This window comes from Clytia hemisphaerica, unplaced genomic scaffold, assembly GCF_902728285.1.
Source record: "Clytia hemisphaerica strain Z4C2 unplaced genomic scaffold, Clytia hemisphaerica genome assembly, whole genome shotgun sequence".
NCBI lineage: Eukaryota > Metazoa > Cnidaria > Hydrozoa > Leptothecata > Clytiidae > Clytia > Clytia hemisphaerica.
The window spans coordinates 1,479,379-1,496,151 of NW_027103699.1; the positions used below are offsets into that span (position 1 = coordinate 1,479,379).

The window sequence follows — 16,773 nt, forward strand, 5'->3', positions numbered from 1 at the left end:
TGGCGGAAAGAAAATTTGGCGGATTTGGCGGATTTAGCCAAATTCCGCCAAATTAAGTTCCCGCCAAAATTTATTTTTTCCTCCATCCGCCAAATTAAATTCCCGCAAAATTTAATTTATTTCACGCATTCCCCAAATTCATGCTATTTCAAGCCTTAAAACAGTTTTTTTTTCTTATTCAATAACGCTTCTGGCCAAAAATATCCAGCTACCCGCCAAATTAAATTCCCTCTGAAAAAACTTTTTCGGTCATCCGCCAAATTAAATTCCCGCCAAAATTTCTTCCTTTAAGGTATATGGGGCAAAGAAAATATTTACTTTAATGCAAATATTTCTTTTAGATGACAGATACATCGAAAGACTTTAGGTAAATATAAAGCAAAGACTTATGCGTTAGCATTCAAATTTCACTAAACTTATAATATATAGATTTTGAACATGCGAAGGAGAGTCAGGGCCCGGAAGTTCTAGTATTTAGAAATCTGTTCAATTAAGTCTAGAATTCCTTTCTAATTGCATGTATGTAATTGCAGAACTCTTTCCAAATATTAAGAGACACTTATTTTTTGATTGCGTTTCCAAAGTAACCTAATTAACAAATCAACAAACAGACACAAAATCAGAGTTAACAAATCACGGAACAATATTTTTTAAAACTTGTTTCCTTTTTTTTTTAAATCGACCCTATAAAAAGAAAACCCGAAATTTGGACCACATCCAGGTAAAAGTGTAACAAGAAAATAAGATTTAGAAAGAAAAAAGGTTGATTTTTGTAACAGTGAAATCTATTAAGTGAAAATATTTAATTTATCTATTAAAATATCAAAAAGAAACTTTACGATTGAGGAATCATCAATTATAAGTCTGAATACACAATTCTCAAGCAACGTTCATGAAGGTGATATTTAATCGATGTTCCAATTTCCTATAATGAAACATCCAAACCAATGGGCAATAGCTGAGTTGGCTTTTTAAAAAAGCATTTACGATCTTAATTCTTTTTTCAAGGCTCATGAAACCAGCAATTCTTGCAAACGCACTGATCTTCTCGCCTGCTTTATTGCACAATATGGAGATGTGCGTTTCAAAGGTTAAACAATTATCGAAAGTTACACCTAATATCTTTGCAGTCTCACAATTTTGTACTATTTCATTTTGTATATTTAGGTAAAGGTCTTCACTTGCGATGTTTGCTATTAAAACTGACTTTTGCGAGAATATCAAATGAATACCGTCAACAGCCCCTATCTTTTCACTTTCCTGCCTAACTTTTCCCTCGGTTTTTTCCTCTAATATTCTGGTCCTCAATTTGTTTACAGTTGTCATTTCATTTGTTATGGTTTTTGTTGCACGCTTGTTTCACTTTCGTTTTTTAAAAGTATTTATTTTAAAAATTCGGTTAAAGTACACTGGAAATTCATGTTTGGCAGCGAAGTGAAAAGATAGGGCTGTTGATGGTAGGTATCAAATATCAAATATCAACCAACTGCAACTTAATACGATACATTTGTACTTACAGTAAGTAAACAAGCAAAAACTATTAGTGCATTTTAAATGCTCCAATCTATCAGTCCACTTTAGCAAGTTTGGTTGAATCACTTGAGATGGGTAAGGGCAGTGATGACTTTAACCATAGAGGTTTTCCCGGAATTTTTCTCTCCAACCAAAATGGGCTTTTCAGTTTTCATTGGTAGCTAGCCGGGCAATAAACACTGGTAAAACTTGATCAAGAATGTCGTAGGTTTTAGTCAAGTATTAATACTTTTTGAGACGCATTCACCAAAATAATTAACTTTCATGTTTCGGTTGTATTCTTTGTAGATTCTTGGTGAGAACTTTCAAAAGTCGTCGGGCTTATATGGGCAAGGAATGAACTGCATGCTAGATCATTTGAAAAATTTACCATCCGTTGTCTCGATGATGTCGGAGTCGAAGTACAATTGGGGGATCAGCTAGAATAAAGAAGAAAATAAAGCTCCAAATAACAAAATATTGAACACGGTATTATTTAAAGAAAGATTGTGTTGTTAAAGGGGATATCGAAAAGAGATTTTTATTTGAACATCACTATACATGTCTGTTTAAATTTGACATACTTACCATGCAGTCTGATTTTGAAAACATCCGAGATAACTGGAATGTGTGTCTTGCAAATTTCCCTATATGAATTGTGATATCAAGGACGGTTTCAATGTAGGCGTCTGCAGTGACATATGTTCATAAGCGTATGTAGCTGTAAAAATACAAAATAAAACTATGAACCTAGGCTACCAATTAATTCGGCATTGAAAGCGGCCGGAAAATTGGATTTTTATAAGCGACTTAATAAGTCAAAATTACACTTACCACCAGAACTTATGACATAAAATGATCCTTTGTAAAAAGCATGTTTCGCATTGCGCACTGCTTTTCGAACTTCTTCGAGTGCCCTTCCGAAATCACAGTCTGGCTTCCGAATTATGGCATCCACTTTCAAATCAATTTTGCTCCATTGTCCCAGGGATAAAAAAGTGAGATTTCACTTTTATTGGTAGAAAGAAAAATGGGGTGGAGACACGAGAAAGCGTTTCAGGTTGGTGGGATGGAGCATGTTGCATTGCACCAACGCGAAAAAAACGAAAGCCTTTACGATGGTTAAGTCTGGTGTTTTATGTTGGTAACCTTTTTCACTTTGCTTGAACTTGCAAAGAATGCATAGAGCTGGGTTCAGTCGCTTTATTAAGAATAAACAAAATCACGACCAAGTGACCAATATTACGAAATGCAGGGGGGTCATGCAGTTACCATGACAGTTAAAAATCTTAAATACCGTTATTCCGAAGTGGAGTAAGTGTACATTTTTTCACTTTTTGAAAAATTAATTTTCCCAAATTAACGCAGAAAATTTGAAATATTTCGAAGAAAAAATTATTTTTTGAGGTAAATAATATCTGTAAATCTTCCTCATCTCAATGTATTCTGTCAAACCTATGAGAAAAAAATTTGTGAATGTTTTCAAAGTCATTTAAACCCCGGGGTACTAAGGTGGGCGAATGAGGGGTATATGCGGGACCTCCGACCCTTAGAGAGACTGATTTTTGCTGAAAAGGCGACCCTTGTTAGAGAGACTTTTTGAATTTTTTTTTCGATTTTTGAAAAAAGTCATACCCTTAGAGAGACCTTATTACAATTTTTTTTTGGTTTTTGAAAAAAGTCATACCCTTAAAATGAGACTTTATTACAATTTTTTTTCTGGAAATCATAAAATTTCCTAAAAATCCTGAATTTTCCGACCCTTAGAGAGACTAATTTAAAACTTTCTAATTTTTCCGGCCCTTAGAGAACCTTTGAAAGATGAAAAAATCGACCCTTACCGTCTGCACATACCCATCATACATTTTTGCCTAAGTACCCCCCTCCCCCGGGATTTAAACTTACTCCAACCGTTCTTAAACACAGATTTTGAGGAGTATGTATAACTTTACATATCTAGAAAATCAGTAAATTACCCGTTTTATGGTACAGTGTAACATTTTTTGAGCAACGAAAACAGTTACTCGACAGCGGGTTAAGTAGTGGTGAGACTGGTGGTGATGTGACAAAGATTTTCCCAATATGGCAGTTATTATTCACCAAAGTGTCATGGAGCAACTGTACGACCCCTTGAACACTTACACAATTATCAGATACTTTTCCAACAAAAAATTAATTTTTCTTTAACAATTTTTACCAAATTTTCCAGTGGGGCTTGGGTCCCAGCGGATCTGTGACACAGGGGTGTAGTCATCATTCCGATACACAGTCCATTTTATAAAGTCAATAACTTTTCAAACTTACAGCTATCTCTTTTCAGTTTCACATTGTGCACAAATGAATTCAATTCGTTGGCAGCATTGGTAGTAGATCCATCGATTTTTTGATGTAGTAAATATTCATAACATTTGACTTTTTATTCTTTAATTATTTTCTTTTTTTTTACTGGAAAAAGAAAAATAGATACATGAAAAATGGCTCGTTTTTTAGATCTGAGTAAGGTCAGTTAGATCTTTTGCCAAGTTTTTTAGCAACCCGATCGGTTAAAAATGTACATAGCAAAAGGATTTATTAGTGTGATCGTAAAAGGTAATTTAAGGGATGTTCACCTAAAACAATTGTCTAAAACTTCCTAAACTTCCTTAAAAAGACACTACTTCCAAATCTTTTCGGTCGCACTTAGAATATGTTTGGAAAGATATTAATTGTGGCGAGACTAATTTAATTTGTTGTTCTACGGGCCCGACCGACCCTATTTTTGCTAAAATCAAAAAAGTAATAATATTGAATTTCCACTAAAATATATTTTACACACTATAGTTATTTGTAAGAATCAAATTTGAATAAAGCTAAAAATTAATTCAAGAAATTGAAAAATTTAGAAAATTAATCAAGCATTCCATACACTAAGATTTTATTATGATTTTCATCGAAGATAAAAAAAGTGAATTTTTGATCCAGATATTTTTTGAAAAACATTTTTGGTACTTTACCAACCCTGCTAAATGAAAAATTTATTCTTATTTTACCGACCGACCGACCCATATTTTGCTAACGATCTGCCAGTAGAACAACAAATTAAATTGGTCTCGCCTAATAAAACTTTGAAATTTTACTATTATTAAACTCAACTTTAGAGATTTTTCGTTTAATATTTTTTTGGCTTTTAGAAGGGGCGTTTAATAGAAGGGGACGTTTATTAGGTAATTTCTAACCAAGGCCACTTAATTAAGTGAATCTTAGGTATGTAGAAAGGAGTAAATGTCAGTTCGAATATTGAAAAAATTATTGTCGTATATCTAAGTTTTCTTTTATATTATACTTCTTTACAGCTACCTGTTTCAAATAAACGCCCCTCCTAAAAGGGAGTCATTCATTCGAAGGGGACGTTTAATTAAGTGGGGCGTTCTCCAAAAATTTTCCTCAAAGGTGTTTAAAAGAAGAGGGCGTTTATTCGAAGTAATACGGTATATTTGCTTAACGACAGCAGGGGGGGTCGATACTAAGTTGTAAGAGCCAGTGTGGGGTGGTCTGATAGGTAAGTAGAAAACAACTTAGTACATGGTACTAAGTGGTGGTCCTAATTGAAAAAAACATTTTTGCAACTTTGTATCAAGGGACTAATGGTGGTCTCAATACCAAATATGAGGCATCAAGTTAGTATCTGGTACTCAAAATCCTGCAAAATCACAAAAAATGTTCTTTCACTTTCTCTTGACTTATCCAATTTTTGAGAAAATGCAAGAAAATGAGTTGAAGAGAAAGCTTTTTGATCAGGTAATATCCTACTCTATCAGCTCTTTACTTTAGTAATTTTATTTCAATTTCAGGATGTTATTTTTGCCCCTGATGAAATTTGAAACTTCCAGCAAGGCCAGAAGAGATTTTAACTTAATAGTATACTTTATAAGTTCTTGGGATTTTTTTGGGATGGTTGTTACATTTTTACCTTTGGATGAGCAGTTTTAAAAATATTCTTAGCTTTTCTCCTAGCTATTCTTATTTCTCATTTTTTCGAGACTAAATTCGCCAAAATTAGTTCCCACCAAAATTAAATATTTTGCTCACTCGCAAAAATAAGTTCTCGCCAAAACTTTTTGGTATTTTGCCTAAATAACTTCTTGAGTTCACAAAAAAAAACTTCAAATAATGCAGAATAGAACAGATTTACGCTGTTATTCGTCAAAATTAGTTCGCTAAAATTAAAAAAAATTCTAGTTCTTTAGATTTCTTTGACAAGCTTGTTATAAATTTGTTTTTATTTGATACTTTATTTCTTTTGATTTAAAAATAATTGGCTTGAAAGTGATATTTGACTTGACCTAACTTGACAAGAATTTTTCCTGAGATATTAAGGGTGTTACAGAGAGTGGTGTGGTATGTTTTTTTTTAATACAGTGTTGTAAAGTTTTTTAGAAAATTTAAAGGAGGTGTACCAGAAAGTACCATTACTAAGAATTAAAGGGTGGTATACCTATTTGAGAGGGAAATCAACTAAGTACAGGGTACTTAACGGTGGTGTGTCATTTCTCAATGGTGATATCAAGATTGCACCGGCGGTACAAAGGGGTGGTATAATTATTTTAAGAGGCAAACTAAACTTAGTACCAGGGTACTAAGTGGTGGTGGTCTCAGATAAATTTCAAAAAACAAGAAAGTACAACTTTTCGGCACTGGTCCAGTACCACAACTTGGTACCCCCCCCCTCCTGACGACAATAATTATATTGGAAACCGAGAGGGAAAGATGGTTGGATGTTATCATACGGTTGAATATTCATCACCAATAGGCCCATAATATTTAATGTCAATTTCAAAATCGGCATCTTCGAAGTTTTCCTCAAAATAATCAACCGTTTTAATTCTCATTCCTTTCATAATTTCTCGAAATTCCGGAATATTCACTTTCGTTAAATCTAAAGCTTCCAGATAAACCAGATTGACAGGTAATGTCTTGAACCACGAAAACTCTTCAACTGACAGCTTGTAATTGACGTCATAATTTGTTTCTATGGAGAATTCCTTCAAGTACTTCATACGATGTAGTATATCTACCATACTTTTTATGTTCCATTTTTCCACGGCAAAATTCCAAGTACTTATTGTTGTAAAAGGTAGATCAATGAGCTTCTCCATAGGTGGTAAGTTGCCTTTTTCAAAGTCTCCATGACCGAATGAGATATCTTTCAAATATTTCATTTGTCGAAATAAATCAGCAAATTTCAACAAAGTGGGAACATCGTTCTCAATTCTCAAGCTGCGACTTTCAATTTTGGTAACTCTAATGTTTAATTTAACCATTAGCTCAATATCCTTCAAAGTATACAAATAACTGCCGTCTTCATAAATAGGCTCCTTCAAGACCACCTTACACTTTCCTAAATGAGCAACCGTGCGAATGAAATCCTCAACATTTTCTTCGTTAACAAAAATACAATCTACCACAAGAAAAGAAATCGAAAATTTGTCAGCAAACATTTTGAATTGGTCAAAAGTCCAACGATGTTGGGTATATCGAAAACAATCATGATTAATAATCATTCTTTCAACATTGATGGACTTCATACATTCATACAACTGCATTATTTCCCCATTGTTGGTCATTTTGAAAGCGTTTGTGTTGACAACCACTGGTAGTTGTGTAATGAATCTTAGTTGAGATTGCTGAGCAGTTACAGCCTTTTCATAGTAGTTGACTGTGTCTATATGTAGGAGTTTCAAATGAGGTAGCATTGCGACTAATTCCAGCCATGAGCAACATGAGAGCTGCCGAGTATGTATTTCTCGTATGGGAAAACGCGAGATTTGCTGTACAAAATCCATATCTTTGTTGTGTCTGTTGAATCTGGGCTTTGACCACATCCGTTGGAGAGCGAGAGTACGAAGTTTCTTCGAAGTGAAAGATATTTGTTTGGCACTTTTTATATCAAGGTACGAAATGATGTTGCTGATTAGTTCATTTGGTAAATTATCCATCTTTTATATATTCTTACTTTAAGCCCTGAAAATAAAAACAGAAAGTCATCGAATCCAAAAAGAGCAAAACCAACATACATATCCCCAAATTTTGCAGAATTTGTACTTCTTTACACAATCCAATCCAATCCACCTTAAAATACCCCAGAGGCCGCTAATAACTCTAAACTGTAAAGGCTTGGGGACACTTGCTCAAAATTGATTTGAATCAATTTGCTACATTGTCCCAGGGACAAAAGTGAGATTTCACTTTTATTGGTAGAAAGAAAAATGGGATGGAGACACGAGAAAGCGTTTCAGGTTGGTGGGATGGAGCATGTTGCATTGCACCAACGTGAAAAAAACTTTTCGTGTCCCCAAGCCTTTACAGTGATTAAGTCTGGTGTTTTATGTTGGCAATCTTTTTTATTTTACTTGAGCTCGCAACGAATGCATAGAGCTGGGTTCAGTCGCTTTATTAAGAATAAACAAAATCACGACCAAGTGACCAATATTGCGAAATGCAGGGGGGTCATGCAGTTACCATGACAGTTATTAGCGAGTTTATATATTTGCGCTTTTGAGGACGGTAAAGTGACTGAAGCGATTTGGAATAACCCGTAATTCTGCCCCGCAAAATCGAGGACGGTAAAAGTGCTGATTTACCGTCGTCCTCAGTTGGTCATGATCTAGTCAAATTAGAACCTTACCGTCTCCGTCGCTGAAAACACACATACATAAACTCGGTATTAACGAGATTATGTATCGTAGATTTCTACGGCTACGGTTGCGGGGCTGCCCATACGGGTCGTCACCAAAGGCGACATGTCGTTGTCTACTTTGCTCTGTACGGGAAAAACACCAAAACACCGTCTAAGCAAAGTTGACACAATGCCGTATGTCAAATATCGAACTTGCTTTCACCCGCCATTACTTGCCTTACTCGCCATTTCACTGGCCACTTTAGCCGTAGCCGTAGAGAATTCCAGATACATAATCTCGCTATTATGTGGTGGTGTGACAACTAAAAATCCTAAGGGCTAATACACTACACAATATATTGTCAGACAATATATTGATGGTATACTGCTGAACGCCAATAATATATTGAAAAGCTGTCCGCAATATATTGTCAGCATAATTTGCAATATTCCAACAATATAGGGGGATTGTTTACAGAAAGAAAAATCCTTTTTACAATAGAGCACCTGTTGTTTACTCCGTACATTACAGTCCATAACTTTTATTGACGAATATTGCTCACTAATATTGTGTAGTCTAAGTAGCTCTTTAAATACAGTTATTCCAAAGTGGAGTAAGTGTACATTTTTTTTCACTTTTTGAAAATTTTTCCTAATTTAACACAGAAAATGTAAAATATTTTGAAAAAATATATTTTTTTTGGGAAAATAATATCTCCAAATCTTCCTCATCTCAAATGAAATTTTCTGTCAAACCTACGAGACAAAATGTATAACTTTACGTATCTAGAAAATCAGTAAATTACCCATTTTATGGGATAGTGTAACCCTTTTTGAGCAACGAAAACAATTACTCGACAGTAGAGTAAGTAGTGGTGGGGAGTGGCGGTGATGTGACAAAGATTTTCCCAATATGGCAGTTATTCACCATAGTGCCATGTTGTCATGCATCTGCACGACCCAGATACTTTTCAAAAAAAAATTAATCTTTCTTTAAAAATTTAAAACAATTTTTGAGATTAACTTAGAAAAGTTTTTCAAAATGTGAAAGAATGTGCAATTTTCAATGGGACTTATAAATAAACAAGAAGCCTGTTGGCTTGAAGGCCCAGCGAAAAGTAACGTGTTGATAAAGAGCGTGCAAAACAGCACGACATGTTTGACCCTGTTGACATGGATCAAAGTGAAGACAGGGAAAATTTTTCCAAAATCGCCGCTGTACTTCTCTAGACGCTTGAAATTTTATTGAATGGTCTCCTACCAACCGGCGCAGGTTCACCCGGTTGAATACTCTCAGGTACCGTGAGATTGGGTAACTTGCATCAGTGGAGGCTAACATAACATGCATAACATGCATAGCCCTCAAATGAAAGACCTGGCTGGTCATTAAAATACAACTACGTAGCTCCGCTCGCAGCTCTACTCTTCCATTTTGGTTTTGATTTAATTTTGTATTTTAATGACCAGCCAGGTCTTTCATTTGAGGGCTATGCATGTTAGCCTCCACTGATGCAAGTTACCCAATCTCACGGTACCTAATAGTTGGGGGGTTTGGAATAAGCGGGGTGAGGTTGGAAAAATCTCAAAACTTAATAAGCGGGGGGGGGGGGGGGGGGGTGGAATAAAAATGTCCTAGGTGGAAAATTTCCATAAATTATGCGCGCCCATAGAAAAATATTTTAAAAAACCCGCGAATATATAGTGGGGGGCGTACGAGGTTTTGAATTACCGCCATCCCGACCATTTTTTTGAAAATTACCGTTATCTCGTCCAAAATTTTCGAAAATACCGGTCCCGCTGTTTTTCCCATAAAATTCTAAGGACTAGAAGTAAAAAAATCGGCAAAATGGAATAGGATGTGTATGAGGTAGATCACTATTTTCGTATTTTGTTTCGATTGCGAAAATTTACATTACATTTACTACCTTTCTAAAGAAAAAAATGCACCGGGTGTCCCAGAAAAAAGTCCGGACGTTTGATACGATCCTTCATCCAGAGTATTTTCGATGTTGTGGGTTCCGGATTCAGCTATTCTTTCAACGTTTTCTTCATCATCATCGTCATTTGAAGCATCAAATTGGTCGGGTTGCTCGATTGTTTCTGCATCTTGATCAGATGCACCTGTGACCTTTTGGCCATTGTCAGATGTGCTTGTTTCGTCTGGGGTCCCATACTCTTTGGTAGACACGATGACTTCGCTGATCTTGCGATCTTGCTTGAGTAGAGATAATGTGGCAAAGTTACCATCTTCGCCATAGTCGTTTCTTGGAGTACAGTTCTCTGACGTACAGCTCTCGTGTAACTATTAGCCCAAGTTTGCAAACGATTTTCGTTTTTTTTTATTGATAGAAACTGAGGGTATCTTTTTTGGAAGAATGGGAAAAAGTGAAATTGAAACTGCCTTCAGGAGGTGGATACCAACTACCTTTTCGACTTGTAACGTTTCAAATAAGGTTTTTTTATGAAATGGTGTAAGATCCTTATTTTTTTGGGAGTTTTTCGCGTTTTTTTACCTTTTTGCTGACTCCTGTGACAAGCTTTTTTTATAGTCCGAAAATTTTATGTACCATCTACGTATGACTTTACCGAAATACCGTTGTTTTTTATAACAATTATCTCATCCCGGACGAAAAATCAGGTGTTTTACCGTCACCGTGAATCTTGCAAAATACCGTTTCCCGAACACTTTTTATCGTTTTTACCGCTTCCCGGCCCTAAATTAGGCCTTATCCCGAGTACCGCCAGATCGTACGCCCCCCATTATATAGTGAGTGGGCGCTTTTTAACCAATTAGGTGCACTCACATATTCAGGGAGAAATATCCCTGCAGGCGTGTTAGTTGGACCAGACAGTAAACCAGAAAAATAATATTTAAAAAACTAGACGATAAAATAGTTTACGGTCTGCATATCAAGGCTAATAAAATTCATGAGATTTAATGTGAGTTAACAGTTAATGTGAGTGATAGATCCAGAAATGACCATTTTCACTGTTCATGCATTGTAACCATGAAAAATGTTTCAATCTAGTTAAAATTTACCCATGAGCTGCATTTTAGTGTCAATTAACAGATTCCAGAATCAGTTTATACTTTAAATAATTATGTGAGTCGAGTTTGAAAAATCAAGCCACCAATCGTTTAATGCGACAGATCCAGAAATGACCATTTTATTTAATATATGTGTAGAATCATGAAAAAAGTCCCAATCTTGTTCAAATTTACACATGAGCTGCATTTTAGTCTCCATTAACATGATTCCATAATCAGCTTATTTGAAATAATTCTGTGTCGAGTTTGACAAATCAAGCCACCAATCGTCAAACGAGACAGATCCAGAAATAACCATTTTCACGCGTAGCATCATGGAAAAAGTTCCAATCTTGTTCCAATTTACACATGGGCTCCATTTTAGTGTCCATTACCAAATTCCAGAATCAGTTTACTTGAAATAATTATGTGTTGAGTTTGAAAATCATACCACGTCCCACCACTGCTGACCACTGTTGTCTTGTTAACAGCCTTAACAGCGACAGATCCAGAAGTGACTGTTTTCTTATGTAGCATCAAGAAAAAAGTTCCAATCTTATTCAATTTTACACATGAGCTGCATTTCAGTTTATTTATTTCTATATCAGAAGCCATTATTTCCTAAAAATTTATAAAGTCTTTTTGAAAACAAGAAACTAAAAATGAAAGTGATTTAAGGTAGAATTTTCACTCATAAAACTTTATGAAAACTTGAGCAAAGACTATAAGGTATGGCAGAATGTTGAAAAAAGGTTTATAAAGAAAAATAATTACAAAATTTCTTTGGTTTGAAAGTCTCTTGACCACTAAAGCAAAGAAAATGTTCAAGAAAGTATGAATCAACCTCCTCGCTTCGACTGCCATTGTGGCGTTGTGGTATAGTGGACATCAACCTTGATTCCTGTACAGGCGACCAAGGTTCGATTCCCACTCACAACGGTTCACTTGGCAAGTGAACAAACCTTCGCCCGGGTCAACCCATACCATGTGAGGGGAATTGGGTAGTCAGTTCAAGGTGCTGACGGGATGCTTACTCAAAGCATCTATAGTTGCGAAAATGGGCTCCCAGAGCCTTCTGTAACTCAACCATAATAGATAGATAGATAGCCATCTTGTTTTGTTTTTAAAATTGTTTTAAAGAAGCGCAGAATCAGAAAATATATCTTTTATAGCCAGTATCCGACTTTAGCAAGCTTTTCCCTCTCCAGACGGCAAAATTAAAAAGTGTGGTACTGGTTTTAAGCGCCGTTTCTACCAAAACGGACAGACAGATACACGGACGGAAAAGTGCTAATGAAAGGCCCTATTGCTAGCGCTGGGCCAATAAACCCTAATTTAGTGTTGTATACTGTAAAACTATCGAAGTCGAGAAAAAAATGGAATTTTCTGAATGGCATCAGAAATTCTGACCTGATTGTCATCAAAAATCATTAGAAAGTAAAGTTTAGTCACCAATAGAACTCAGTCTTAACCAACGACATCCACTCTAAGAAGAAATTTTTGCAATACACTCTTATGAATTACAAAATAATTATCGTTGGTCATATTACGAAATCCTAAATCCTAAATCCTAAATAACAAATTCAAATTATCCTGTAATATTGGAATTCTTCCCTAAATTTAGGTGGTTGTTGCACAAATTAGATTCCACCGTTTATATTCGGATGAAAGAGTGTTAATTTAAGCTTTGAGGAGCAAACACCAAAAAATAATACCTCCCTTGATTCAATACTTGTTTTTTTAGCATAATGCTAATAAATGATAATAATAGCATATCCAGGTTCAAACCTTGGAAAAAGGTAACCATTGGCTAAGAATTTTACAGGAATCCAAAAAAACGTGTGTCATCCAAATTGAAAAGCAAAGAATTCAATTAAATTTGCTAAAACTATCGATGTCTACTGTACTAGCCGGTTGGTAAAGCTTTCTTATTAATAAAAAAGGTTTTATTTTTTATTTTTTTTTAACAGCATAATAAAGAAAAAATATCAATAAACATTAACAAGAACAACTGTCAAGAAAATTAGTAAATGACACATGGTTTCCACATTAAAGTCAATTAGTGTACAGTTATCATGAAGAAAAGTGTTAGTGGTTCAGCCCGGGGAGGGGGGTACTTAGGCAAATGAAGGGTGCGGGTATGTGCCGCCCTTAAGGGTACCTTTTGGACCTTCAAAGTCCCTGTAAGGGTCGTAAAAATTAATTTATCTAATTTCAGTCTCCCTAAGGGTTACAAAAAATATCAAATATTTATCTTTAAAACGGCTGAGGCACCTAAAATTCAAAAAATGTTGTTTTATTTTCTCTTCGATTTTGACCCTAAAATTAGCATTTTCAAAAATCGGGCGGCACTCCCCGTCATTTCGCAAATCTAGTACCCTCCCTGGGTTTAGAAACACGAATCAAAACACACGCATCATACTACGCATCCATTATCCTAAATCTAACTGGCTGTCTTTTAATATGAACATGACGATGAGAAGGAGAATCAATTCAATGAAATAACCAGTCACTCCAATAAATGGAAAACCAATATGCGTAAAAATGAGCCCACCAACGCTGGGGGCTATAGCTCGCATTAAACCGCGTAACATAAAAATGATGCCGAGAGCTGACCCAGTGTCCTCATCAGAAGCTATCTTGGTAATGATGACCATGAAAATGATATGTGCCAATGTTCCACCAATTAATAACGGGACTATGGTCAAAACGAGCATATAAACCTTACTCGCAACTGAAAGATATAGAAAACCAACGATATTGAGTGATAGACTAATTTTAATCAGGTAAGAATCCTTATAACGCTTTGTTAGAAAACCAACCAAAAAGCCTTGGCAAAACATGACGGTTACTCCAATAAAGGATAGCAAGATTCCATTAACTGAAGCGTCTAGCCTGTAGAAGTCCATCACTGCCATACTAAATGTACTGAATATCAGGCTGGACGCGAAAGATACGGCAACCTCCAGCCCGATTACGATCGCCATACTGGGAAGGCATACGACATGCCAGAATCTGCGAAGATTAGTACAACCTGAAGGTTTGGGTTCACAATCGCGTGTACTTGATGCTACTGTTTCTTGTATTATGGGTTTTTCGCAATAAATTTCATCCTTTGGGTCGGAAGAATTTGTTCTTTCAGCACTAGACTCTTCGAAATTTTGACGGCTCTTATCGTGGGTAGCCTCTTCTTGAGGTACTTTAGTACTACAGCGATCTTTTAGATTTTCATCATATTTATCTCTCTGTTCAGGAGAATTTCTCTTGTTGTCATCAACACCAACGTCTATATGAGAACATTCCCCCAACTTTTCAGTATGGTGTAGATCTTTAGAATCACTTGAAGTTTCCTGAATAGTATCATCTCCAGACGTGGTAGTATTGTTCTCAAGAAGAAATCCGGTTAATCTATCTTGATCGCGCTGAAGCTTAATGGACTTTGTGTCATTTGGTATGAAGAATAGAATGACAAGAATTGAAGCTATGTTTGCCATACTGGACATCAAAGGAGAGATTCTAGGGCTGAAGTTTTTGGTAACGAGACCACCAAAAAACGTACCGCTTATCATTCCTAAAAGATAAAAACAAATTGAACAAGTGATACTTTTATGGACCTACCTGGTTATGCATTTAACACATTTATAATTGATATCTACGTGACCATTAATCATTCAGAACACAAATAGTGACAATCTATTAAAATTAGTCGTTTATTCCTTATAAAAAAACGTTTAGAGACCAAAATTTCATGCTCTTGAAATATTCTTTATATTTAAGACTTCAAGAGCAAAAAAAAACATCTAACTCATCAAAAAATTGAGTAATTTGACTAAGAACATTGATGTATGAAAAACCTGCTTGAGCCATCGTTTACCTAATTTCATGCAAAAAATCAGAAAAAAAAAATGATCCAATATTTCACAAAGTCCAAAAAACCCTTTTTTCGGCCGTTTTTTAGTTGAAATTTACCCCGAAAATTTTTTTTCCGAAAATCGAGCTCCGTCACATTCGAGAGTTTATAGTTATGCATCTTTGTGCAAAAAATCATAAAGAATGAAAGAGCCGATCTCGAGAAAAGCTAATACTTAAGTAATTGTTAATGTGCTTATAAAAAAATATCGAATTTGGTCAGTTTTTTTATAAAAACACGTCAAGCAACCAAAATTTCCTGTCTAAACACACATACTCTTCAAAAGTAAGCCCTCAATAGCAAAAGTAAGCCCTCAATAGCAAAAAAAACATCCATCTCATAAAAAAATTGAGTAATTTGACTAAGAACATTGATGTATGCCTATTAATGGTGATTCTTATAGATAAAAATGTGTTTTTTGAGCCAACAAAATTTTTTTGCAAATAATCTGCTTGAGCCATCTTTTACCTATGATGGTACCCTACTTTCATGAAAAAAAAATTGGATAAAATCAATGATCCAATTTTTCACAAAGTCCAAAAAAACCGTTTCTTAGCTGTTTTTTGGCCTAAATTTGCCCAAAAACATTTTTTTTTCGAAAATCCGGCTCTGTAACATTCGAGTCGAGGGTTTATAGTTATGCTTTTCATTCCTAAAAGATAAAAACAAATTGAAAAAGTCGAAACCCTTAGTAAAGCCATTCAAGCTGACTTAAATATAGCTTGCAAAAACAATGCTAAAACAACAAATTAAATTCAGTCCTTTTAAATCAGCTAAACCTATTAAAATTAGGGATAATAAGCTAAATTAAAAACATCGCATCTCTGTAGTTCTCTTTAATTTCTATGGGAGTAGGTTAAAAATAACCATTGGTCCAAACGAAAAACATCTCACCTAAACCATGAAATAGCCCAAGCTTTCCAATAACGTCAGCACGATCTTTTCCATCAGTCAAATGGGTGATTACCATATATTGACTTTGCAGACTGTGCATAAAAAGTGCCGGCACACGAGACAAAAACAACAATGGTATACTATTCACAATAGATAGGGAGCCATAACAGAAAACAGCTGCTGCTTCTGATACTAAATACCAAACTTTGATTCCACAGCGATCAGCAAGGAGACCAAATATCGGCGACGTCACCAATTGGTATAAAGCAAACGACGACTCCAAGAAACCATACGTTGTAGGATTAACACCAAGGGTCCTTGTTAAATATGGTAGAATCCCTTGTTGTGCCCAAAAAGAGAATGACACAAAATACCCCAAAGCGAATATTGCAAAGAATATTTTCTTGGTGTGTTGATCAGTGTTTGGCGGTATCAAATAATCGAACACTTTCATAATTCTTTACTGCGAAAATTGATCTTCTTTTAAAGTTTGGAGACAAGAATCAATGCATCTGGATTTCATTCTCCAATATGTCTATACACCTACTGATTAATTCAATTAAGCAGCGAAGTAAATCGCTGTTTAAAGCCAGGTAAGAAAAATTATTAGCTTCAATGTGAAATTGTGAAATAATGTGATTTGGAATTTTGCAGATTTCTACCAGCTTGCAAGATTTCTATGGAAATGTTAGATTCTTCAGTTGCTATGCTCCGGTATCTAAGAAAACATCCGAAACATCTCACTTTCTGAATTTGTTCTAAGATATTTCAACA

General features: G+C 35.3%; 1 protein-coding gene and 1 long non-coding RNA gene across 2 annotated transcripts; both read right to left on the reverse strand.

Annotated features, from left to right (window-relative positions):
* Positions 1 to 786: 786 nt before the first annotated feature.
* LOC136804029 (uncharacterized) lies at positions 787 to 3,953 on the reverse strand. Its single transcript, XR_010846228.1, has 3 exons — positions 3,817 to 3,953; positions 2,101 to 2,233; positions 787 to 1,952 (listed from the first exon to the last, which is right to left on the reverse strand). It is a non-coding gene; the product is annotated as an uncharacterized lncRNA (long non-coding RNA).
* A 9,553-nt stretch (positions 3,954 to 13,506) lies between these two features.
* Positions 13,507 to 16,712, reverse strand: LOC136804026 (solute carrier family 22 member 18-like). Its single transcript, XM_067060768.1, has 2 exons — positions 16,000 to 16,712; positions 13,507 to 14,766 (listed from the first exon to the last, which is right to left on the reverse strand). The coding sequence occupies exons 1-2, from the start codon at positions 16,451 to 16,453 to the stop codon at positions 13,628 to 13,630; spliced, it is 1,593 nt and encodes a 530-aa protein (XP_066916869.1). The 5' UTR covers positions 16,454 to 16,712; the 3' UTR covers positions 13,507 to 13,627.
* Between the last annotated feature and the right edge of the window lie 61 nt (positions 16,713 to 16,773).